Source organism: Argiope bruennichi, chromosome 1 (assembly GCF_947563725.1).
Source record: "Argiope bruennichi chromosome 1, qqArgBrue1.1, whole genome shotgun sequence".
NCBI classification, from domain to species: domain Eukaryota; kingdom Metazoa; phylum Arthropoda; class Arachnida; order Araneae; family Araneidae; genus Argiope; species Argiope bruennichi.
Genome location: NC_079151.1, coordinates 132,343,201 through 132,367,356, shown reverse-complemented (window position 1 = coordinate 132,367,356; position 24,156 = coordinate 132,343,201). Strand labels below are relative to the sequence as shown.

At 28.6% G+C, this 24,156-nt stretch overlaps 1 protein-coding gene across 2 annotated transcripts in view; it reads left to right on the top strand.

Annotated features, from left to right (window-relative positions):
• LOC129965531 (clathrin heavy chain 1-like) overlaps nucleotides 1-22,661 on the top strand; it is a 32,033-nt gene extending 9,372 nt beyond the window's left edge. For both annotated transcript variants that reach the window (XM_056079516.1, XM_056079508.1), the window contains 28 exons: nucleotides 531-680; nucleotides 2,819-2,937; nucleotides 4,673-4,834; nucleotides 4,929-5,042; nucleotides 5,404-5,577; nucleotides 5,662-5,859; nucleotides 6,357-6,557; nucleotides 7,174-7,266; nucleotides 7,396-7,578; nucleotides 7,653-7,790; nucleotides 9,546-9,638; nucleotides 9,724-9,795; nucleotides 11,029-11,209; nucleotides 12,190-12,260; nucleotides 12,337-12,555; nucleotides 13,555-13,820; nucleotides 14,908-15,288; nucleotides 15,374-15,557; nucleotides 16,335-16,527; nucleotides 16,971-17,128; nucleotides 17,220-17,384; nucleotides 18,696-18,852; nucleotides 19,045-19,163; nucleotides 19,265-19,546; nucleotides 20,304-20,585; nucleotides 20,736-20,957; nucleotides 21,297-21,372; nucleotides 21,603-22,661. In XM_056079516.1, coding sequence (XP_055935491.1) covers nucleotides 531-680; nucleotides 2,819-2,937; nucleotides 4,673-4,834; nucleotides 4,929-5,042; nucleotides 5,404-5,577; nucleotides 5,662-5,859; nucleotides 6,357-6,557; nucleotides 7,174-7,266; nucleotides 7,396-7,578; nucleotides 7,653-7,790; nucleotides 9,546-9,638; nucleotides 9,724-9,795; nucleotides 11,029-11,209; nucleotides 12,190-12,260; nucleotides 12,337-12,555; nucleotides 13,555-13,820; nucleotides 14,908-15,288; nucleotides 15,374-15,557; nucleotides 16,335-16,527; nucleotides 16,971-17,128; nucleotides 17,220-17,384; nucleotides 18,696-18,852; nucleotides 19,045-19,163; nucleotides 19,265-19,546; nucleotides 20,304-20,585; nucleotides 20,736-20,957; nucleotides 21,297-21,372; nucleotides 21,603-21,706 — 4,757 coding nt within the window. In that variant the 3' untranslated portion in view covers nucleotides 21,707-22,661. The remainder of the gene's footprint in view (nucleotides 1-530; nucleotides 681-2,818; nucleotides 2,938-4,672; nucleotides 4,835-4,928; nucleotides 5,043-5,403; nucleotides 5,578-5,661; nucleotides 5,860-6,356; nucleotides 6,558-7,173; nucleotides 7,267-7,395; nucleotides 7,579-7,652; nucleotides 7,791-9,545; nucleotides 9,639-9,723; nucleotides 9,796-11,028; nucleotides 11,210-12,189; nucleotides 12,261-12,336; nucleotides 12,556-13,554; nucleotides 13,821-14,907; nucleotides 15,289-15,373; nucleotides 15,558-16,334; nucleotides 16,528-16,970; nucleotides 17,129-17,219; nucleotides 17,385-18,695; nucleotides 18,853-19,044; nucleotides 19,164-19,264; nucleotides 19,547-20,303; nucleotides 20,586-20,735; nucleotides 20,958-21,296; nucleotides 21,373-21,602) is intronic.
• Nucleotides 22,662-24,156: the final 1,495 nt, after the last annotated feature.

Sequence of the window (24,156 nt, the reverse complement as noted above, 5' to 3'; positions counted from 1 at the left end):
ACTTAACTGATCTCGAGTTTTTCCACTATTTTTTTCTTAAATATTTTTTGAAAATTAAGTGAAATGGTTGTGAAGAAAAGTATATTAGCAGATTTTTTAAATATTTAAATTATTTCTGTTATATTCGTTTTTAATAATAAAGGAAATGGTAAATTTATTTTAAGTTTATATTCAATTTTGGAATAAATTTGAATACATATATTAAAACAAGCCTGTATTTTAGTATATTTCTTATGTATAATGTTTATATTGTACCATACATCTCCAAATTTGTTTATAAATTTAAGTATTTTTTCTTTGATATTTTAATTTAAAGGATTAAAATTGTTTAAAATCATTTGTTTAAATGTATCAGATTAGCTTTGTTTTATACATTAAAAAATTATCTTGTTAGGAAGCAATATTTTATGAGAATCTTATTTTATGTTAAAATGTAATTTTTAAGTGAATAATTAATTTATTTTACAAAGAGTTGAACACTGTAAATTGATAAAACCATGAGTTGAATATCTTGAGTTTTATTTTCTTAGCCGCACGTACACTACAAATATTCAACATTGAAATGAAAAGCAAAATGAAGGCACATACCATGAATGAAGATGTTGTGTTTTGGAAGTGGATTAACGTTAATACCATTGCTCTGGTCACCGAGGGTGCAGTGTATCATTGGAGTATGGAAGGTAGGCAAATTGTACAATATGGATTTAATTCATTGTAATGGATTTTTAACATGTGTCCATATAATATACATTTCTTTAAAATTATGCATTAATTCATAATATGCCGAATTAAGTATTTTATATATTAAACTTGATATGCTTTATTCAATTTTTTTGGTGGGATATTTATTACACTTCTATCTATCTATCTATCTATATATATATATATATATATAATATTAAAGCTAAAAAATAAAACATTTTTATAATTCTTTAACTTAATTTAAATTATCAAAACAGTCAAATAAAAAAAACTGAAAATCATGAATAATTTATTACATAAAATTTTAAAATATATATAATATAGAGAATATGCAATATTTAAACAAATTACATAATTTTGTTTTTAAATAATCTCAAAGTTTAAGTAGAAGCTTTATTTGTATATTTATTGATAAAATTTGTGATAGTTTATTAAGGAACCAATAGCCGACAATCCAGGAGGCTGTTTTAATTAGGGGTATAGGCTTATAAAATGTACATATTTATGATGTGGTTTATTTATATATTTATTATTGTTATATTTATTAACTTCTGTATTCAAAGTCATTTCAGAATTATTAGAAAAGGCTTATCCAGGATATGGCAGAATATTTTTTGTATCTATCTTTACTCAATGTCATAAACTTTCATTGCTTTCTCCGTTTCTGTTTTTTTCAAAATAATTTAAACTATTATTGTCCAAAGTTTTTTCAGCAACATACTATTCTTTGAAAGTTTTCTAAAAGGTAGTGATGCTTGTGAAGTCCATTGATCTCCATTATACAAATGTAAAAAAAAAAAGTGATGATCATAATTTCATTATATAAACCACAGAAAATATGACTAAGCACTTTCAGGATTATTGAAAAGCTAAAGCTTTGGTTTTGTGTTGTGCATTTTGAAAATGTTTAACATTGCAATACATGTAAGATAATGTACATTCAAATGACCTTAACATCCATAGTAGGAAAGGTTACGTCTGAATGCAAGTATGTTAGAAATAGTTAAATATTGAAAATATTTAAGATTTCATTTTATTTTTAATTATAAGGGTATTTTAAATAATTCTAGAGCAGGTATATCTTTGACTTTTGTAAAATGCGAAATTAATTTTATAGCTTATCTTTGATTTATATTTATGAACAAAGTGCAATTTAAAATTTTGTTTAATAATGAAATAAACCTGTAATCCCACAATTCAGTATAAATTCTGTAAGAATAAGAAACTTATCATCCATCTAGTCTTTTTAAATATGAAATACATTGCACAATAATCAGTAGGGGAAAAAATGTCTGTTTTAGAGAAATAAATTCTGTAAAGTGTTTTTATGAACCAATGGATATTAAAAGTAATTTTGCCCTTTAATGCTTAAGTTAATAATTTTGGTTTTAAAGTTGTGTTAAAATCAGAGTTTGAATTCATAATTATAAAATTTTTAAAAGAAAGTTAATAAAAAGATCAAATTTATTAATCTTTTTGTTTTAAAATTTTAAAATATAATAACATGTAAATTGGGAGATTACTTTCAAAATGAGTTTGACTGTGGCTAATGAAATGAACGGGAAAATTAAGAAATACAATATTGACTTATTGAGAAAAAAAAATGTTAAGTAATGGAATGCAATCAGATAGTTATATGTTCACCTCTATGGCTATCTTTAAATGAGGAAGTAGAGTGATAATGGATCGTGATGATAATTTTACTCGATTTGTTTCTTGATTTCACTGTGTCCCCTTCCTCAATCTTTTTCTGTCTTAAATTAATATCTGTAGTTCTACAAAAACTTTTAAATATATTTTTAAAGTATTGGCTTGTAAATAATTGTAAGTTTTTTTTTTTTTAAATAAGATAGTCGAGTATAAATTTAACACTATTTTACAAAAAGTTATGAAATGTAGCTACTTTAATGTTTATTTTGAGCTTGTATATTATTTTTCGTAAGAGAATTATGAATGTTGTTGTAAATTTTTTTATCATTTCATCCTGCTATCTTAAATGGGAGATGTATATAAAAATATCATATTGTAATTAATAATCAGTATAGTTAAAAATGAATATATAGGTGATCTATAGGTCATGTTGATTTGTATTACATTTTTTTCCCCCTTCTCTCAGGGGAGTCGCAACCCCAGAAAATGTTTGATCGACATGCTAGCTTAAATGGCTGTCAGATCATAAATTACAGGTGTGATCATAAGCAGCAATGGTTACTGTTAATCGGCATTTCCGCACAGGTAAGCCTCCTTACTCTTTATGTAATGTATGCAATTCTAGATCCTGAAAATTAAAAATGCTTATTTAAATTGGTATTCATAAACTTAAAATTTTTATTTAACTGTTATAATCTTGCCAAATTATTCAAAATTCTTTCAGTATGGATAACGGGTTAAGAAACAGCCAGAAAGATGGTTAGTTTTAATGTATGTTAAGGTCTGTTTAATTGTGTGTAATCTTTATATGTTTGTCAATTGTAAAGTATTGGATAAAGTTAATATAAGATATGAAACTAGCTCCTATCAATATTAGTTTGTTTTTTCTTTTTATTAAGTTCTATGTATACTTTCAGATTGGTAGTTCTTGTTCTCAGCATATGTTGTATTCAAAATTGGAAATTATTTTATCTTTATTTTTATTTGCATACTTAAATATGTATTAGATTAATTAGTTCTTTTTCAAATTTGAATAGGAAACCTCTCTTAGAGGGGAAAATGATTATATGAAATTTATAAAGAGATGATGCCTTTTGAATCCCTAAACTATTAATTTAATGAAAATATTGTTTACAAAAAGAAATGAAAGTGAAGTCGTTGAATTAATAGAAAGTTGATTCAGAATGTGATCTTTAAGCTAATATTTTTTTTAATTATGGAAGTTTCAACTGAAAGTAATATTTACATAAATCTTGTGCTGTGAAGTAAAAAAAGACTAGAAATTGTATCTAAAATTTAACTTTAAATTCATTGTTTGGGAAACTTGATGCTGTGGTTAGTGTAATGAAAACTTCGAAACAATGTGAATATAGCCACATTTATAAGATTTATAAGTAGGTATAATTAATATTATTTCATCTTTTAGAATATTTTCCAGGCATTGGCTGTAGCCGAGAATAAATCTTTTAAAAAAAATTTCATTGCTATGGTAATGATTTGATGTAATAAAATTTACTTACATAATTGCTATAATAAATTGATTGTGGTTTCTATAAGTAATTGCTATTAATATTTAACTTTTTTAAGTTAAATGTGATGAGTTTCAATGATGGCTTGATTTTATGCTAGCTGTAAAAGTTTGGTGTGAACTGGCTTGGAGTGAATAATCATTGTTTTGTGATAGATTATTGATCATCATTTGATATATCATTATTTTGTGTTATGCATGACTACTGGAATAAGGAATTGAAATAAAAAAAAATTAATAAATGGCAAATGTTAAAGAAAAATCTTTAAAAATATCAAGCTCATGTTTTCTTAAATTCATTGTATGCTAAGAATTTCTAAGTTTGTATGTGATTGTGATGAATAGTTACGGTTTTATTCAGAGTGTATCTGCACTTTCAGAAATGATTATCTGCATGTTTCTGAATCTGTTTGATCATTCTTTATTTGGTAGATGTCCCAAAATATAAATTTGTGATGTATATAATAATTATAAGGAGGTATTAAAATATAAATCGTGAGGCAACTGAAGAGCTTTGGTTTCTTTAGGATGTTTTGAGAAATAGACGAGATAAATAAATTGAATTATTTAGAAGTAGATAAGAAAATAAGATTAAAATTCCTTAACTTTTACTAAGCACTATTTTATTATCTTTATTTTTATGTTGGATAAATTACATATCTTTAAGTTTTGATTTTGGGAATTGAAGATTATTTTCACCTTATTTGATTGGCTATCTTATTAAATGTTATATTTAATAGGTTTTTGACTAATTTTTAAATTTTATGCTACAACCTTTTTTTCCTCCTATAGCAAAACAGAGTGGTGGGTGCCATGCAGTTATATTCTGTTGAACGTCGAGTTAGTCAGCCAATTGAAGGACATGCAGCGGCTTTTGCGCAGTTTAAATTAGAAGGGAATCCTGAACCATCGACCTTGTTTTGCTTTGCTGTCAGGACGGCCCAAGGTGGAAAGGTAATTTTGGATTTTTTCTGCTTATTGAAAAAAAAAAAAATAATAATAAAATAAACTTATTTGAAATAATTAATGAAACATCTTCTACCTGTAGCTTCACATCATAGAAGTCGGTCAACCACCAGCTGGTAATCAACCTTACCCAAAAAAGGCTGTTGATGTATACTTTCCATCAGAAGCTCAAAACGATTTTCCTGTCGCTATGCAAGTAAGTTTAATTGTCAAGTACAGGTTGGTTATTGCTAATCGGAAAATATTCTTGACTATATTTGTTTTTTATGTCTTAATTTAACTATTACATAATTTAAAAAAATATTTACTTTTCGGCTGTTTTTCCATATAAGAGCTTGCAAGTTATAATTAATTTTTCTTTATTTATATTTTTTGTGAATATTTAATTTCTAAAATTTTAATCGTACATTTAATTTGATATTTTAGCAAAGCAAATAGTTATTTTCTCTTGTACTCGTTCAGCATTTTTTCGTATGGGAGTAAATTTAAATCTGGAATTTCCTGTACATTTAAGTAAAAAAATTATGGTAATGAATTTTTTTCCAAATTATTTTCAGATCAGTTCAAAATACGATATAATTTATTTGATTACAAAATATGGCTATGTTCATTTGTATGATATTGAGAGTGCTATCTGCATCTACATGAACAGAATCAGTGGCGAAACTATCTTTGTGACCGCACCACACGAGGCAACTGCTGGAATAATTGGAGTCAATCGCAAGGGACAAGTAATTATTTTACTATTTAATGACATCAATTTATAATATTTTATTATTTAATATTATTGTAGTTAATTGCGGCATTCATTTTAGGTGCTTTCAGTAAGTGTGGAAGAGGAAAATTTTATACCATACATAAATAATGTGCTGCAGAATCCTGATCTTGCTCTTCGCATGGCAGTTCGTAATAATTTGTCTGGAGCAGAAGACTTGTTCGTTAGAAAATTCAATACTTTATTTACTAATGGACAATATGCTGAAGCTGCAAAAGTTGCTGCTAATGCTCCAAAGGTAAAATTAGCCATTCAAATAGTGAACTGTATCTTTGACATTCTATGTACTCTAAAATTTAGTTATTATGTAAACTTTTCTTGTCAAATTTCCTTGGATATAAATTTAAAGTAAACATATAAACTGACAATTTACTGAGCTGAAGCCATATCGTATTTCTGCAAATCGTGTATGCTGCAAATTCAGTTTTTACAAATAAAGACTAAATTCATAATTAAAAAAAAAAAAAATTCAGTTTTTATTAAACACTATTTTAAAGTGATAAGTGTATTCTGGACATTAATTAGTAGCTTATGGTCAATTAAAATGATAGATTTAAGATGCATTTCTTAATATATTATTTTTTTTTATTTTAATGTGTTGCGTATATAGAATATTTTTTGTATATGTGTAGTTCTTTTTCTCTTTACCATAATTACTCAAATAATCTGATTTGGTATTAAAAACTATCTCAAAATGAAACAAATTACAAATCGTAAAATGGATTTTTCTTTTAGGGTATTTTACGAACCCCTCAAACCATTCAAAGATTCCAACAAGTTCCTACTCAAGCTGGGCAAACAGCACCTCTTCTGCAGTATTTTGGTATATTACTTGATCAAGGACAATTAAATAAATTTGAATCATTGGAACTCTGTCGCCCAGTTTTACAGCAAGGTCGGAAGCAACTTTTGGAAAAGTGGTTGAAAGATGATAAGGTATTAAAATTTTCTTGTACATCATAAGTACTATTAAGAAGCATTAGCGAATTTTCCTATTCGAAAACATTACAGTGTATATATATGTAATGTAAATATGTTAAATATATACAAATAGTAGTTAAGTATACACTTTTAAAGGATGTAAAAAAATAAAAAAATCATTATTGTAATTCAAGATGCACAGAATAGTTCTTTTCTATGTATTTTAGTTTGTGGCATTTATTATTTTTATCTGTATCCTCCCCCCCCCCCTATTTAGCATACGAGAACACTTTTCATTTAGTTTTGCATATGAAATTATTTTAAAAAATGTAAAAGGTCAAACTTTTTTTTGTATCCTCTCGTTTCTGATTTTTTAAAAGTTAATATTTTAGAATGTTTAAAATTTATTACAAATACCCAGAAGATTGGCTATGATGCCATTTGACTAGGTCAGATGCCTTCCAATATGTCCGACACAAGGAAGGAGGCAAAGTCGTAGCAGATTTAATGTTAACCAGGGTGCACATGTGGAGGCCTTCTAAATTACACCCAAGAATGCTTAAAATTAATAAGGTAAAAAATTCTTATATATAATTTTTTTCACTCTAATAAATTAACTGTCTTATTTTAGTTGGAATGCAGTGAAGAACTAGGAGATCTGGTTAAGCAAGTGGATCCAACTCTAGCCTTGTCAGTGTATTTGCGTGCTAATGTGCCAAATAAGGTATGCATTTAAACAGTAATAAAATTTCTCTTTTCATATTGTAGTTTCTTATATTTAGCTATTTAGTAGTTTTCTTGACTTTAATTCAACATTGAAAAAAAGGTTAAAGACTAAAATTTTCCTTTTTAGGTTATTCAATGTTTTGCCGAGACGGGCCAGTTCCAAAAGATTGTTCTGTATGCAAAGAAAGTTGGTTTTACACCCGATTACGTCGGTTTGCTCCGACAAGTGATGCGAATCAACCCAGACCAAGGAGCATCTTTTGCTCAGATGTTGGTACAAGATGATGAACCTTTGGCAGATATAAACCAGGTATATAGAATATTTTTGTTTGAATATTTGCTGTAATTAACAAAAGTATTACTGCTAAAATTCTGTTTCTTCAGATTGTAGATATCTTTATGGAGCAAAATCTAGTTCAGCAGTGTACCGCATTCTTGTTGGATGCTTTGAAAAATAACAGACCATCTGAAGGTAGTCTACAAACTAGACTTCTGGAAATGAATCTTGTAACTGCTCCTCAGGTATGTATTTCTATATAGAACTAATTTTGATTTATCATTATGTTCATAAAATTGTCTATCATTTTCTTTCAATTTCTTGGGAAAAATTCTTAAATTTAAACTTTTTATAAGCTTATGAAATATTTCATTTTTTAGAATTCACAAAATATTTATCCTAAGTAATAAATTGTAGGCTAATTGCAGTCTGTTTTTGGTGTCCATTTTATATTAATTTGTCAAATTTAGTTAACTCCTGATTAATAAGCATTTTTTATTATATTAAGTAGAGTATTTGTTTATCTTTTGTTTTTTTAAGAAAACTAAGATTTCCTGTTTATACAGTAAAATGCAAAGAACGATTTATATGAATTAAAATGAAACTTTTAAGTCTTAAAGAATTGTACTGACCTGATTAGATTAAATACCGATTGCAGATCTATTATCTTATTAATATTAGTGAAGCCTCTAAAAAAAAGCACAGAAGGAAGAATGAATGTTAATAAATGCCAAGAAATAAAATATTTAATGGAACACTTGAAGAAGCTGCAACATATATTAATCTTTTTATATATGTTTTATGTTGTTGTTTCTTATGGCACTTGCCATAGGCAAGCCCGCTGTTCGAAGACAGCGGATTTAAGCCTGGGGGGGAGCGCCTCTTGTTTCTATAGTAGCGCCATCTAGGGGCAAGAGAACGATTTAGCTACACTCACGTCGCAACCCTTTTTACGGGGCGGATTTACGGGATTCACGCATTTCATTCACTCAACCACAAATCGTAATTTAGACCTGAATCGGAGAACGATCACCCCTGATCCAGTAGCCCCAGTGGTATTACTCTCGACATGGAGGACTTTGTGACCACGACAGATTTAACGCGCGTCAGCCACCAAGCACGCGAGGAATCTTCGGCCGGCGGGGTTTGAACTTGGAACCTAAGGTACGCGAATCCGACGCTCTACCAACCAGGCTATCCCGGCCTATATGTTTTATGAACAGATGTATAAAAACTGGATATGGTCAGAATAGATATTATATTCAGTGTTTAATATTAAGTTTTATGTAAACTTCGTCTCAAAGTTCCAAGAACATCTGTTTAAATGCACTACAATGTTTGCTTTTGGGAAAACTAAAAAATGAAATTGGTTATGAATTACTCAAAATAAATACAGCGTTTCTTCACAAAGATTGATCTAGTGTAAAAGATTGAAATGCTGCCATATTAGGAGAAAGTTAGAGGTGCAGAATAATTAATACATAAGCATATCACTCTTATCAAGAGTTTGAAATAAACCGTAGCTTTTGATTGAAAATGACAAAGCTAGTATAAGTGTGTGGATTTTTCCTTCAGGTGAAATCGGAACTTCTATTTTCCAACATAAATTCAATTTGTGATAAATATCATGGGAAGGAAATTAGCATTAAAGAAGTCTTCTTCGATATTATAAAGTCACTAGAATTTTAATCTTGGAAATTTTTTACTTCCATATTTTTAATAAAATCTGATGTTTTGCATTGTAAAAGTTTAGTTCCTTGAAGTAAAGTGCATGGCAGCAAAATGTAGTAATTATATAATAGTGAATCATGGCAGTAAAATTTTAATATGCAATGCAACTAATGATGCTGTTCTTGTATTGATTTCTTTATGGAATTGCAGAACTTTTAATTATATTGGGCATATATAATCCGTGCTTTGTTTATACTTAGGCAATTTCACCATAAAAAAATGTTTGTATTGACTGTAACTATTTATTCTAACAAACTTTTTGTTTTCAGGTTGCCGATGCCATCTTAGGCAACCAAATGTTTACGCATTATGACAGAGCTCATGTTGCACAGTTGTGTGAAAAAGCTGGCCTTCTTCAGAGGGTATGTTATAGCTTATATTTTACATCGAGTAAAATTATTCTTAAAAAAAAATTCCTTCACATTATTATTTGAATTTTTATTTTAGGCACTGGAACATTATACCGATTTGTATGACATAAAAAGAGCCATTGTACATACTCACCTGCTGAATTCTGAAGTAAGTTTTATTTCAAATTTTATATTTTCCTTGTTATTTACGATTTTTGAAATTTTTTTTATTTTTCCAATTTAGAGTATTGGAACTTGTTCTTGTGGCTATCAAAGAATGATATTTAACATACTTCAATATTTAACTGATAAATTTTGATCTCTAACTTCTAAAAAAAAAAAATCTGGCATTATTTTTTAAAACTCCTTGATAATTCTATTGTAGATTAAGATTAATATGAAATTTTACAAGATTGTTTCCTTATATTTTAAATTTTTATAATTTTTTTTAAAAAAAATTTTGATTGTAAGAGATAGTTCTGATTTTTTAAATTAAAAATGTATCATTCTGTAACTTTTTTATTGTTAAGGATTGGGTTTTATATATTGTAAAATTATAATTCAATTTTAAATTCTACTCGTGCTCCCAGCTTTAACTTTATATGTTACATCATGTTTTTACTGTTAAATGATTTTGTTACACCTAAATATGCTGACCAAAATATTTAGTGTTTTTTGTTAAAAAAAAAAAAATGGTACGTTATAATTGGTATTTGTCTTAATGTGTCATAAGTAGTGAAAATAAAACTGATTTGAAAATTTAAGCTTCTTTTATATAAAAATTTGTAGTAATTGAATTTGATAATCTAAATCCTTCTGCTGTGTATTGATGTTGTTAAATATTTTTATATAATGCATTTCAAACTGGTATAATGAAAAAGTATGCTAAGTTAGTTGCTTCTATTTTGTAGCTCTATCAGAAATTAACATTTGTGATATTAAAAAAAAAATTAATTAACATTTGTGATATTAAAAAGATATATAAAATTATAATTGTAAAAAATAAATTTGTAAATATTAAATATACTGCTGTGTAGATGAGGAAAAAAAAAAAAAATAACAATAATGCTGTATGGGATTAGGGAAGGAAAAATGTAAAATTTACATGACCAGCATATTTAAAGTCTGTTAAAAGATATATAAATCTTATCAATAAGCAGAATAAGAAAAAGAATGATTATAATGTTTTGGTTTTCTTTTGTATAGAGCAGCAACTTGCCATCTTAATAGTTTTAAGTTTATATAAATAACAATTTGTTTTTAAAATTAATATAACTTTTACCATTTAATATTCATCTCTAAGTAACAAGTAAGATTTTTTAAAAAAATATGTACATAAAATAATTTATAGGTTGGTTATTTTATTTGACTTGTATTTATTTAATACTTATTTCTATTTCAGTGGCTGGTCAATTACTTTGGCTCTTTATCTGTAGAAGACTCAATAGAATGCTTGAAAGCTATGCTTAGTCATAACATTCGTCAAAATCTACAAATATGTGTTCAAGTTGCTACAAAGTACCATGAACAACTTACAACCACAGCTCTTATAGATTTATTCGAATCATTTAAAAGTTATGAAGGTAATTTCACTTTTCTGTATTTTTATAATTCTGTCCCGAGATTTATTAAATACAATTATTTCTCAAACTATAAAAAAAATGGAACCCAAGGTTAGCTAGTATAGAAAAGATTTATTTCAAATACCTAAAAGATTGGCTATGATGCCATTAAATCTCTAGCCTTCCAAATGTCCGATACAAGGAAGGAGGCAAAATCGTAGCAGATCTAGTGTTAACCAGGGTGCACTGCATACAGGCCTGCTACATTACATCCCATATAGAAAAGAAATTTGTACATGATTAGAATAACTGATAGTAAAAAAGGAATTTTAACAGGACATAAATTACAGGAGGCAATGCACAAGTATATATAAAATGAAAAATGTCTAGTTTGCAGAAGTAAAATTTAGAATTGACTTAAATCATTATCAATTTAAGATTCCCATTGTTTCTCATCCAATCGTATTCTAGGGAAACTATAATACTTGTCCTATTGTGAATTGTTGGACAATTTCATCTTAATTATAATATTAAGACTTCTAAATTATGAAACCTAATGTAAGAATTTGTGCTACTATTCAATTGTTGCTTACTTTAGAAATGTTGGTACTTGTTTATTAACCTCGTATTTTTGATGGAAAATTAGCAAAAAAAAAAAAAAAACCATTAATCTTTGACTTTTTTCTGAAGATGAATCCCTGGCATGCAGTCAATTCATACTGAAATTTTCTAGATTTAATTTTTGGTTTCAATCACTAATGCATATGATGCATGATATACAGTGCAAGTAAAATTTTACATTAAAAAGTATAATTTAAAATGCATTCTAATTAGCACTACCTAGATAGTTATAATAGGTTCTTTTTTATACTGAGAAATTAGGAATTGATAACATACAGCAAGGTTTAGAATAAATGATGTCAAACCTTTTTATATAAAATGAATTTAAATTTATTTTTTCTTAATATTTTCATGTTTTTATCATTTTTTCTTTTCCCTAGGTTTATTTTATTTCTTGGGTTCTATTGTGAATTTTAGCCAAGACCCTGAAGTGCACTTCAAATATATTCAAGTAAGATACAGTTTCTTTATAAACTTATTAGTAAAAATTTTCTTATTTTCAACTAAAACTCGTCTTCCTTTTTTAGTCTGCCTGTAAAACTGGTCAAATAAAAGAAGTGGAGCGTATATGTCGTGAAAGCAACTGTTACAATCCTGAAAGAGTAAAGAATTTCTTGAAGGAAGCAAAACTTACTGACCAGCTTCCCCTCATAATTGTGTGCGACAGATTCGATTTTGTACATGATCTTGTACTATATTTGTACCGCAATAACTTGCAGAAATACATAGAAATTTATGTTCAAAAGGTAAGCTTTTTGATTACTTTGTTAGTCATTCTTTTATTCAGTATTTGTTATTCGGAACAGCCATTTAGCTGTCTTGTATTCTGTTCTATGACAAATATTGCATGTAATGTGTTTTTAAATATAGAATGCATTGGAAGGCAAAATAAAACAATGTATAAAAGCTTGGATATTAAAGCTGTTTTTCAAAAAAATTGAATTAAATGTAATTTGTTTAGATTAATAATTCAAATTAAAAGCTGCAATGGAGTAGAAATAAATTGTAAATTGCAGTCACAAAACAAGTGATCTTGGTCATCATTCAAACTAATGTCCCCTCTCCTTTTTTTTTCTGTTAATACAAGAGTAATAAATGTCTTTAGCCTAGGTTTTCCTTCAATAAATGAAATAAGTAAAATGGGTGAATTTAAGGATTTAATATTATGGAATTTAACATTTTGCTCTCGGGAAAAGTAATTTGATGCATGGTTATTCTTCCTAATACTTTTGTTTAGTGCTCTGAAAAATAAAATATATATATATTTGTTTTAAGTTGAATTTCCTCGAAAAAATAGTCTACATCTTCTTGCAACTTTATAGGCACTTTTAATGATAGTGCATTTTTTTAAAAATTTTTTTGTCTTGAATAGTGAGTTTACTACCCGAATGCAGAGGGTTAATACTAATTTAAAGGATCCATGTATAAACATCAATTTTTTTCCAATTGCACAGTTACTTAACAGTTCGTCTTGAATTTTACTTGAATGCCTATAACATTTTAACTATCTTGCTTTTATTTGTTAATTGTTTAAAAAATATAGGTTGGTTTGCATTTTGTATTTTAAATGATTATCATTTTGAAGTAAAAATCTTTTTCTCAATTTCCTTAAATAATAAAAATATTAATGTCATACTTGTGATGATGGATTAACATTTTTAAACTGTCCTACTTTTTCCGTAGTAATAAAATCTTGAAACTTGCATTATGTGTTTTATCATATATTAAGCTTAATCTAATTTCAGGTTAACCCCTCTCGTCTTCCTGTGGTCATTGGAGGCCTTCTTGATGTTGACTGTTCTGAAGATGTTATCAAATCACTGATAATGGTTGTACGAGGTCAGTTCTCAACAGATGAACTGGTTGAAGAGGTCGAGAAAAGGAATAGATTGAAGCTTTTGCTGCCTTGGCTGGAGACGAGGGTTCACGAAGGCTGCAATGAGCCTGCCACTCATAATGCTCTTGCTAAGATCTACATTGACTCCAATAATAATCCTGAGAGATTCTTAAAGTACGTACATTCAGTTCTTCTTACTGAATGTATAAATTATATTGAAAGAAATTAAACTTCTGTTTCTGTTTATAATAAATTGTTTTAGAGAAATTGTTTATCTGAAAAATGATGCATAGTTCAATTGGAACTGCCATTAGAATTTTAATGATTAATATAGTACACTCCAGAGTTTCTGGCCTAATGTGGTAGAAGGGCAGGCCAGATAGCAAAAAAGCCAGATAGGCCGGAGTTCTAAGAATTCATTTCTTTGCCCACTAATACCAGAAGACAGTTTTATACCAAAGCTCACTGTAACATATTTTCTCGCTTATTGATTACTAAGCCCTCCATTTATCTCAAAGTGAATACAGCTCACTGATTTATGGAAGCAGTTGCCAATAATGTGTCGAGTTAAAATACAAGACACTGTACTGGTAGTTTATATATTGTAGCGTATGTTTCAAAAATTTATTAGAGATAAAGTTAAACTGTTCACATTTTAACATAAATTTTGTTATGTCCATCTTAAATGCAGGAAATATAAACAAAACATTAACATAAATCTTAGGCCTTATTCTTAAGAAAACTGACTCGATTGATTTTTTTTTCACTGATAAATGATTACACAGATATGAAAAGGTAACCCTAATTTTAGAGTCAAAACTTAGTTTTTAGGTTTTGAAAAAGTCTAATAGATGCCTTGCCTTCATCATTTAATTATGATAAAAAGAAAACTAGGCCAGATACTAATGCTGGATAGACGTGAACTGGATACTCAAGAATGTACTTTAATTGATTTGTGTATTAATTACTAATATAATTCATGTTTTAATACTAATCTTCACTTAATTTTTTTCTTTCTTTTTTTTTCATCCAATTTTTTTTTCTTTTCTTAATGAAGAAATATGCATCTTTCAGTGTTATAAAAATCGTATTTAAAAATCATTACAATAAAAAATAATAAATTGTTTAGATTCAGTAATAGACATTATCATCAAAGTGTTTTAGTTTCTCTTTTTTTGTATCCTGGGACTTGTTAAACAATTATACTAGCATTAACTAGTACATTCAGTAGTGAATTTTAATGTATCTCTTGTCATTTCAGGGAGAACCAGTTTTATGATAGCAGGGTTGTTGGTAAATATTGCGAAAAAAGGGATCCTCATCTGGCTTGTATAGCTTATGAGCGAGGTCAGTGCGATAGAGAACTGATTAAAGTCTGCAATGAGAATTCTCTCTTCAAAAGTGAAGCCCGTTATTTAGTGAAAAGACGTGATCAAGAGCTGTGGGCAGAAGTGTTAAATGAAAATAATCAGTACAGAAGACCTCTGATTGATCAAGTAGTGCAAACTGCTCTTTCGGAAACTCAAGATCCTGAAGACATTTCAGTAACAGTAAAAGCATTCATGACTGCAGATTTACCGAATGAACTAATTGAATTGCTGGAGAAAATTGTATTGGATAGTTCAGTTTTCAGTGACCATAGGCAAGTTATTTATTATTCATCATCTAATTGATTTTTTTATATTCTTTCAAAGTATTTTTGAATATTAAACCTTATTTTCTTTCAGAAATCTACAAAATCTACTGATCTTGACAGCAATCAAGGCTGACCGTACCAGAGTAATGGAATACATCAATCGTCTGGATAACTATGATGCACCAGATATAGCAAATATTGCAATTAGCAATCAGTTGTTTGAAGAAGCATTTGCCATCTTTAAAAAGTTTGATGTCAACACATCAGCTATTCAGGTACATGATTTAAAACAAATATAAAATAATCTATTCTGCATATAGATACCAGTTATTTTTTTTCATTGGTCTCCTCTTATTTCCTTTTTGCTTTCAATGTATCAAATAATTTTCTGTTATATGCTTCTCTTCATTACGATTCTAGTCTCCAGGTTCAAAAGAATGAAAGTTTGAAACTTGATTCTGTACAAGAACCACTTTGTAAGCATGCCTGATTTAATTAAATGTTAGGTCTAATATCTTTTTGCTGCTGTAATGTGGAAGTTCGTAGAGGGGACACTAGATGGAATGTTGTTCTTGCCATTTGACTATGGTTCAAAATTGCAAGGTTCATCTGAAATGAGCACTAATGTTGCTTCAAAATAGGATTTTAATATCAATGAAAGACCAGTTCCAAGGTGTAAAAAAAAAAAAAAAAAGTAGCAAGTAATGTTTTTAGTTATATTAATGTTCCATCTTAAAGCAACACTAGGGGCATTTTGGAATGGACCTCGTGATTTTGAACCACAGACGGATAAGGATGACACCAGAGCTGGCACACCCCTCTCCGAACTTCCAAGCAAGTAATGGTATTGTAATTCAATACTAGTTTCGTTTTAAACTAGATTGTATATAAACTGCCTATATTTGAATTGTTTTAAATGTAATTTATTAACTAAGGTACCTCATTGAAGATAAAAATGAAATTTTTAAGCAGAATTAAGGCAAGACGGATTTAATTAATATTTTAAGACATTAACCCCAATAAAATATTAAAATATTGCTTATAATTTTTAGGTGTTAATTGAGCATATTAAGAACTTGGACAGAGCTTATGAATTTGCTGAAAGATGCAATGAGCCTGCTGTATGGAGTTTGCTTGCACAAGCTCAGCTCCAACAAGGAATGGTAAAAGAAGCTATCGATTCATACATCAAAGCAGGAGATCCATCATCTTACATGGATGTTGTTCAAACTGCTCACAAAACAGGTAAATTTTTGTTCAAATATCTAGTGAATAATTATACTTTTGTATAATTACTATTTTGTTGGTTGTACTGTAATGTTGAATAGTATTTTTAGGTCACTGATAATGCCAGGTTTTTTAAGTTATAAAAATGAATACTTGTAATATCTAATAATACCTGTTTACAAGTTAGTAGTTGTAAAATATTCCAAGTTGGTACACTACTCTTGAAAGTTAAAACTTTGAGCTCTTAGACCATGTATTGGAGATTTTTCTCCACAGAACAATTTAATTGCATTTGCTATTAATTTTAAGAAGTTTTTCTGTATCTTTAGTGCAACTGTATTTGACGCAGAATATTTTGATTATTTCTTGGTTGTGTAGAAATTTTGAAATATATGTTTAAACACTATTTTATTTATACTTAATATGCTAATATAAAAAATAAAATTTCATCTAAATTTTAGGAAGTTGGGAAGATTTGGTGCGTTATTTGCAAATGGCCCGTAAAAAGGCCCGCGAATCATACGTCGAATCTGAACTGATTTATGCCTATGCTAAGACGAATCGATTAGCTGACTTGGAGGAATTTATATCTGGTCCTAATCATGCTGATATACAGAAGGTAGGATATTAAAACAATATTTAATGTATTTTATTAGATGTTTGTATTTAAATAGTGGTAGTGCTCATATTTGAATTTTTTCCCTCCATAGATTGGTGATCGTTGCTTTGATGACGGACTCTATGAACCTGCTAAACTTCTGTACAATAATGTCTCAAATTTTGCTCGCTTGGCAATTACTTTAGTTCATTTGAAAGAATTTCAAGGAGCAGTTGATAGTGCACGTAAAGCTAATTCAACCCGAACATGGAAAGAAGTAAGTTTGTGAATTTCAAATTATGTCAACTTGTTTCCTGAATAGTTGTAAATATCTAGTTTCTAGATTTAGTTGCCTTTTGGCAAGCAGATGAAAGTAAAGTCTTCAGTAAATCCCTAATTGTTAACCTTGAATGACGGTTGTTTGAAGGAGTTTGGTACTGATCCTTATGCTACCAAGATCCGAGTTAATTCCTTTAGTCTAAATCGCATATAAAGAACTCGGCATCAAATAGCAATCTTGGAAAATTGCTAGTTTTCCAAAATAAATAATTAAATTTTGATTTGCAAAGCAAACTCCATGAAATCTCCTTTGGGATATATTAAATAAGATTTGTCTTTGATATAAAAATTCGGTTTTGGAATGAACTGCTATAGTAAATAATCCTGTAGTACCTGGTTCAAGCAAGGAATTAATGCTGGAACTTAATATGAACGTTTTAAAGCAAAGCCAATTTTAAATCTGATCAATGAGAATAGTTTTTCTGTTTAGTTATGAAATACGAGTAAAATACTTTGCATTTTTATCTAAAAATGCATTATAATTCAACAGCCAGATATTATAATACATATGCAAGAGTATTTTGATTAGTTCTATTTAGTTCTAGAATTTTTATTAGAATGAAATGACATTCATTGCCATAAAGAATGTTATTTTCTCATTTGAAATTGACCTAAAATATTCTTGTTTTGACAACCTATAAATCAAATATTCTAAATTCTTTGTTTAAATGGCTCCTAAGGTTAAAATGTTTACTAGTGCAAAATTTCAATCTTTTTTGATTTGAAAAAAGTTTTTCTTCAAAAAATTAACCTGACCTTAAAAGATTGATTTTTGTTTTTAGAAGCATTAAAATAAGCCCTTCTATTCAATAAATTATGACTGCCAAGAATTAATTACTTAAGTGATTCGAGAATCAAATGTTATTGGAGAGTTTGTGAATTTAAGAATTGGTTCACTTTAAAATGTTATTTCTAGTTTTGATTTCTATATAATATGATTTTCAAAGTTACAAAAAAATCATGTTTCAAAAATAAATAGTCAAAAATTTACATTTCTCTAACCAGATATGATTTAAAATCAGAAATATTAGTTCACTGAAAATATACGTGAAATTTCAAATTCTTCTTTCTTATGGAAGGATATCATCTTTGATTGTTAAATTTTTATCAGCATAAAATTGTTTATTTCAAAATATGTTTTGCAGCAAAATATCCTTATAATTAATAATAGTTATGATTTTAAAATTTATAAAATTGTGAAAGAAAATGTTGTATTAAGTGTTGATATATATATTCAACATTTTTCTAGGTATGTTTTGCTTGTGTGGATAATGAAGAATTCAGATTAGCCCAAATGTGTGGCCTTCATATTGTTGTGCATGCCGATGAACTTGAGGACTTAATCAATTACTATCAAGATAGAGGTTATTTTGAAGAGCTTATAAGCCTCCTTGAAGCAGCTTTAGGTAAAATTTATTTTACAGTTTTATAAGGTATATTCTAAACATTTGAATGCAATTTTAGGATTTTATTGTTTGATTTGAAATGTTTCAATTTTTTAAACTTTAAATTTACTAATAACTATTCAGGGTTTTGATTTGAAGTTTAATGAAATAACTAGCTTATTTTATTTAAAATAACCATGTGAGTGATTATAGGTTTGGAGCGAGCCCACATGGGTATGTTCACAGAACTGGGCATTCTTTATTCTAAATACAAACCATCAAAAATGAAGGAGCATCTTGAGCTCTTCTGGTCTCGTGTAAACATTCCAAAGGTAAATGCTGAAAGTTTTTCGTCTTCAGATTTTATAATTTCATGCATGCTTATCCATGACAGATTCAAGATGAATATTTTTTTCTTTCTTGAATTTTACAGGTTCTTAGAGCTGCTGAGCAGGCTCACCTGTGGGCAGAACTTGTTTTCCTTTACGATAAATATGAAGAATATGACAATGCTGTTGTGACCATGATGAGTCATCCTACTGAAGCATGGCGAGAGGGTCACTTCAAAGAAATCATCACAAAAGTTGCAAACATAGAATTATACTATAAAGCTATCCAGTTTTATTTGGATTACAAGCCAATGTTGCTTAATGATCTCTTATTGGTTTTATCACCTCGCATGGATCATACTCGTGCTGTTAACTTCTTTAAAAAGGTTAATTTTATTTCAGTAATTTAGTAGATATATTTTTTAAGTATCTTGCTTTTAAATAATATAGTTTAAATTTTAAAATCTTTTAAATATTATACAAGAATTGTTCATATAAAGCTATATATATATATATATATATATATATATATATATATATATATATATATATATATATATATATATATATAATTTATTTTATGTATCTCGGAAACAGCTCCGATAATTTGGATCAAACTTTATATTTAGATTTTCTTTTAAGTTTGAAGGGGGTTTTTTTCCTGAAAAAAGAACACTATTTTATACAGAAAACCCATTTTTTTATAACAATTAATGCCTTTTTTGGTATCTGCTCTCATGTGGACAATGTCATATAACTCCATCTTGTAAATTTTTGTGGTATTTGCATTGTTGCCATAGGTTGATAATCTAGTAGTATCTCAAAATTATGCGAAATGTGGCAAGATTGAAAAATATGAATATGTGATTTGTATTTAAATATTCTCCAAAAATACATGATTTCACACATGCGCACAGAAAAAAAAAATTGCTGAATAATAATCGATTTATGAGGTACTTTGCCTTGATTCAAATCATTCATTTAGGTTGCTATATATTAAGATAATACTTTTTCATATATAATTATATTTTTTCATTTTTAAACATTACATACATGATTAATTTAACTTTCTTTGCTATTAAATATTTAAAGCATCTGTGGTTTAAAGTTTTATGCTATTAACTTTTGATTTTCTTTATTTAGAAGGACCATCTTCCTCTTGTTAAGCCTTACCTCAGGTCGGTACAAAGCTTAAATAACAAGGCAATCAATGAAGCTTTGAATGGTTTGTTAATTGAAGAAGAGGACTTCCAAGGACTTAAAGCATCCATCGATGCATTTGATAATTTTGACAACATTGCTCTAGCACAGCAACTGGAGAAACACGAATTGATTGAATTCCGGCGCATTGCTGCTTATCTTTACAAAGGAAACAACCGATGGAAGCAGTCTGTTGAACTGTGCAAGAAAGACAGATTGTTCAAAGTATGTTTTAAGTTGGACTTCAATGAATCCATTTTAACTATGCTTCTACATATTATATGTATCTAATACATCTTACTTTAATACTAAAATTATTTAAATTCATTGCTTGATGGTAACTCTTAAAAAAAAAAAAAATACAATTTGTTTAAGGATGCCATGGAGTACGCTGCTGAATCAAAAATGGCTGAAGTTGCTGAAGAATTGTTAGCCTGGTTCTTGGAAGAGAAAAATTTTGAATGTTTTTCAGCTTGCCTATTCCAATGCTATGACCTTCTGCATCCTGATGTTATCCTCGAGTTGTCATGGCGACATAATATTACAGATTTTGCAATGCCATATCTCATACAAGTTATGAGGGAATATATAACTAAGGTAAATCCATTTTATTGCAATTTCAAATATTTTTTATTTTGAAATGGTCAGAAATAACAATTAAAAATAACGAACCATATTTATGTTAAAATATTCTCAGTTGTTGTAATTGATATTTATTTTGAACAGTTAATTTTTAAATTCACCTGAATTTTTTTTTTATCTAAGCATCCGATTCTGCCTCATTTGTCTTGTCGTATCTTGAGTAGCTTTAAGTTACTGTTTTTATATTTCTGTTCAGACCCTAAATTAAAAACACTTCTTGCATTTGGATGTAATAAGCTTTGAATGCTTTTATAGACAAAAATAAATGGAATATTTTTCTATTTATTTTTGCAGGTAGACAAATTAGAAGAATTAGAAACTCAACGATTGGAAGAATCGGCTCAGAATGAAGCTAAGCCCATTGTGTATGGTGAGTGTAAACATTTAAAAAAAAAAAAAAAGTTATTAAAGCTTTATTTTATTTTATTCTAAATGTTTTAGAATAGAACCTTCTGGATATCTTGGAAGGTGCTTTTTGGGATGAAATTAGGCATTTCTTTAATATGTTGAATTGACTTCGGCATATTCTGTATATTTGTTAATTAAAGCTTTTGAAAATTCTTTTTTAGTGTTTTGGCATAAATTATTTCTTTCTTTCAGCTCCTGAACCCCAGCTTATGCTGACTGCTGGACCAGGTATGATTGGTGCTGGATATCAAGCATATGCTCCGCCTATGCCCGGTTATCAAGGTTATGGGATGTAGGATACAGATGCTAGAAAACTTCTGATTATTTAGTGGAGTCAAAAAAAAAAAAGCCTGCAGGTACCGGGCCAGCACTGGAAGAAATAGAACTATTTAAATGTTTACAACCTGTTATGTGTATATGAAACTATGGATCAGGAAAATGATGGATTACAAATAGAATATATGAACTTCTATCGAAATCAAATGCTTCATCTTGTCAATAGATCATTTTTCTTTCCATTGATGTGAGTTTTGTTACAGATCTATTCTTCTCACTTTCAAAGCACTTAAAAAAAATGTCTTTGAAAACTTAACATCTTCCCATGAGTACTTGTTCAGATTTTTATTTGGTTTTGGGTGTAACTCTATTTTTCCTTGTTTACTTTTATGTTTTAAACTGTGTATCGGTGACTCTCCATTTGTTCATCTGTAACCAAAGTAAGAAAATTAATTTATGAGGACTTAAATTTTTCTAAATTTACTTGATATTTTTCTTGAGTTATTTGTTCTATACAAGGTAGGAGGACTTAAAACTTTAAAAAAATATATATTTACTCTTGTTAGATTGAATGTGCTGTTGATATTTGCTTTGTTAAAACCTTGTTCTTTATAATTTTGTAAAAATTGTGAACCCTTGTATATGAGTTGTCCATTTATTTAGTTAAACTGATAAATATATTTAAAATCTTATTGTATGGAAATTCTTTTAAAATGGGCTTACTTTTACTTTTTGAGTGTGCCAGTCAAACTGCTTGCTACATTGTAGATGATTGTAAAATAAGAGTTGTATCATGTTTCACATCTGAATATTATGCCACTCGGTGTGAGCTGTTTCAGGAAGTGTTATGTAAAAGAAACACTTCATGTTTTCCTGTAGCTGATTTAGACTCGAATTCAGATATGCAGTGTTGTAAGCATTGGGTTTAATGCATTCCGTCTGAAGTGTCACTGAATAAAAGAAACTACACTATCATGTATATATAATTCATTCTCTAACAGTAAAATTTCTTTCAAGTGGCTTTATATTTCATTCTGAAAAACAGTTATGCAGATATTAAGATTGTTCTTTTCTTTCAAAGGCCTGCTAAAATGTTTAGAATATTAATAAACATCATTACTATTCTCTAATAAATGCTAGTACACTTTTTATGCAGTACATCTCTTAATAAATTATATAATACAATATTAATAAAAGAAATGTCTTGTTTTGATTAAATGTACAGGTAAACAGAAAATACCTAAATTGTATTCATTATTGTGATCTGAATTTCATTCCAAGATAAAAAAAAAAAAAAAAATTCAAATTATCAAAATGATTATTTTAAAAATTCGGCCAAATTTTTTTGTATATTTCAGTGAAGCATTAAATTTTTCATTTATATGCACACTCGGGGTTCAGGGGCAGAAAGAATTTCTTGATACACAAACGGGTGTATTTTTACAAAAGATTCAAGTACTGGAAATGAAATGGAATAATTTAAACGGGTATAAAATCTTGCATTATTGATGTTTGAAATAAGTACAAATGGAATAAAATACGTCTCCAATAGACCTAGAAAAAAATCCCATTTTTTTAGCTAAATTATATAAAAGGTATAATATTTGATCAAAAATGTCTATTTACTCTATTGACTTAGTTATTAATTGTTAAAATTTTATTATGATTTTCAGACAATATATATTCTTTAAAGTCTTGAAAGTGAATTATCTATAATTACTTTGAATAGGGTACAATTCGTAAATTTAGATGAATATGCTAATAGATAACCATCTAACTCTCCGACCCGCCCTAAGGCACACGGATTTAAACCATAAAACTGAATGACCGGACCGCCGCAACAGCAATTGACGGGAACTGTGGTTGAGTCCTAAGGGCCGTCACCGGCCACGGTACAACCCTCCCCGAAGGAAGTACGTCCCGTCATCGATGGGAGGAGCCAGATCCCCCACCTATTAGTGTACCCTCCAGGGTGGCGAGATCCAACCACCATGCCGGAAGCATCTCATCCTCATTTCGAGGTGCCCCCCCCCCCCGAGGGTCATGCTAATAGATAAATGATGCTAATGCTTTTGCAGACGACAGTGATGTATGATCCGTTTCCAAATTTTAAATTGCTTTTTGTTTGAATGCAATTTGTGAGCAATAGATAATTAGAAGCTTAGGAGAAATCTTGGGGTAGGTTGTATTTTTTATGACTATAATGCAGCTTTTAGGTGTGCATAAAAATATTTAACTGCTAATATCAAGGCACTTGGCAGATCATGATATAGATAACATATTTAAACTAATCTAGCAATTGCAGCATTTATCTTCTGTAGGTGACTATTGTGATTTTTTCTCATGTTAATGTACAAAATCTACAAATGAAATTCTGAAAAATTCAGTATTTACAGACTGTTGATGTAACTTTTAAAATCTATTCTTTTTATATCAATTTATTCCCAAATGCATGATTTTGAGTGCTGTA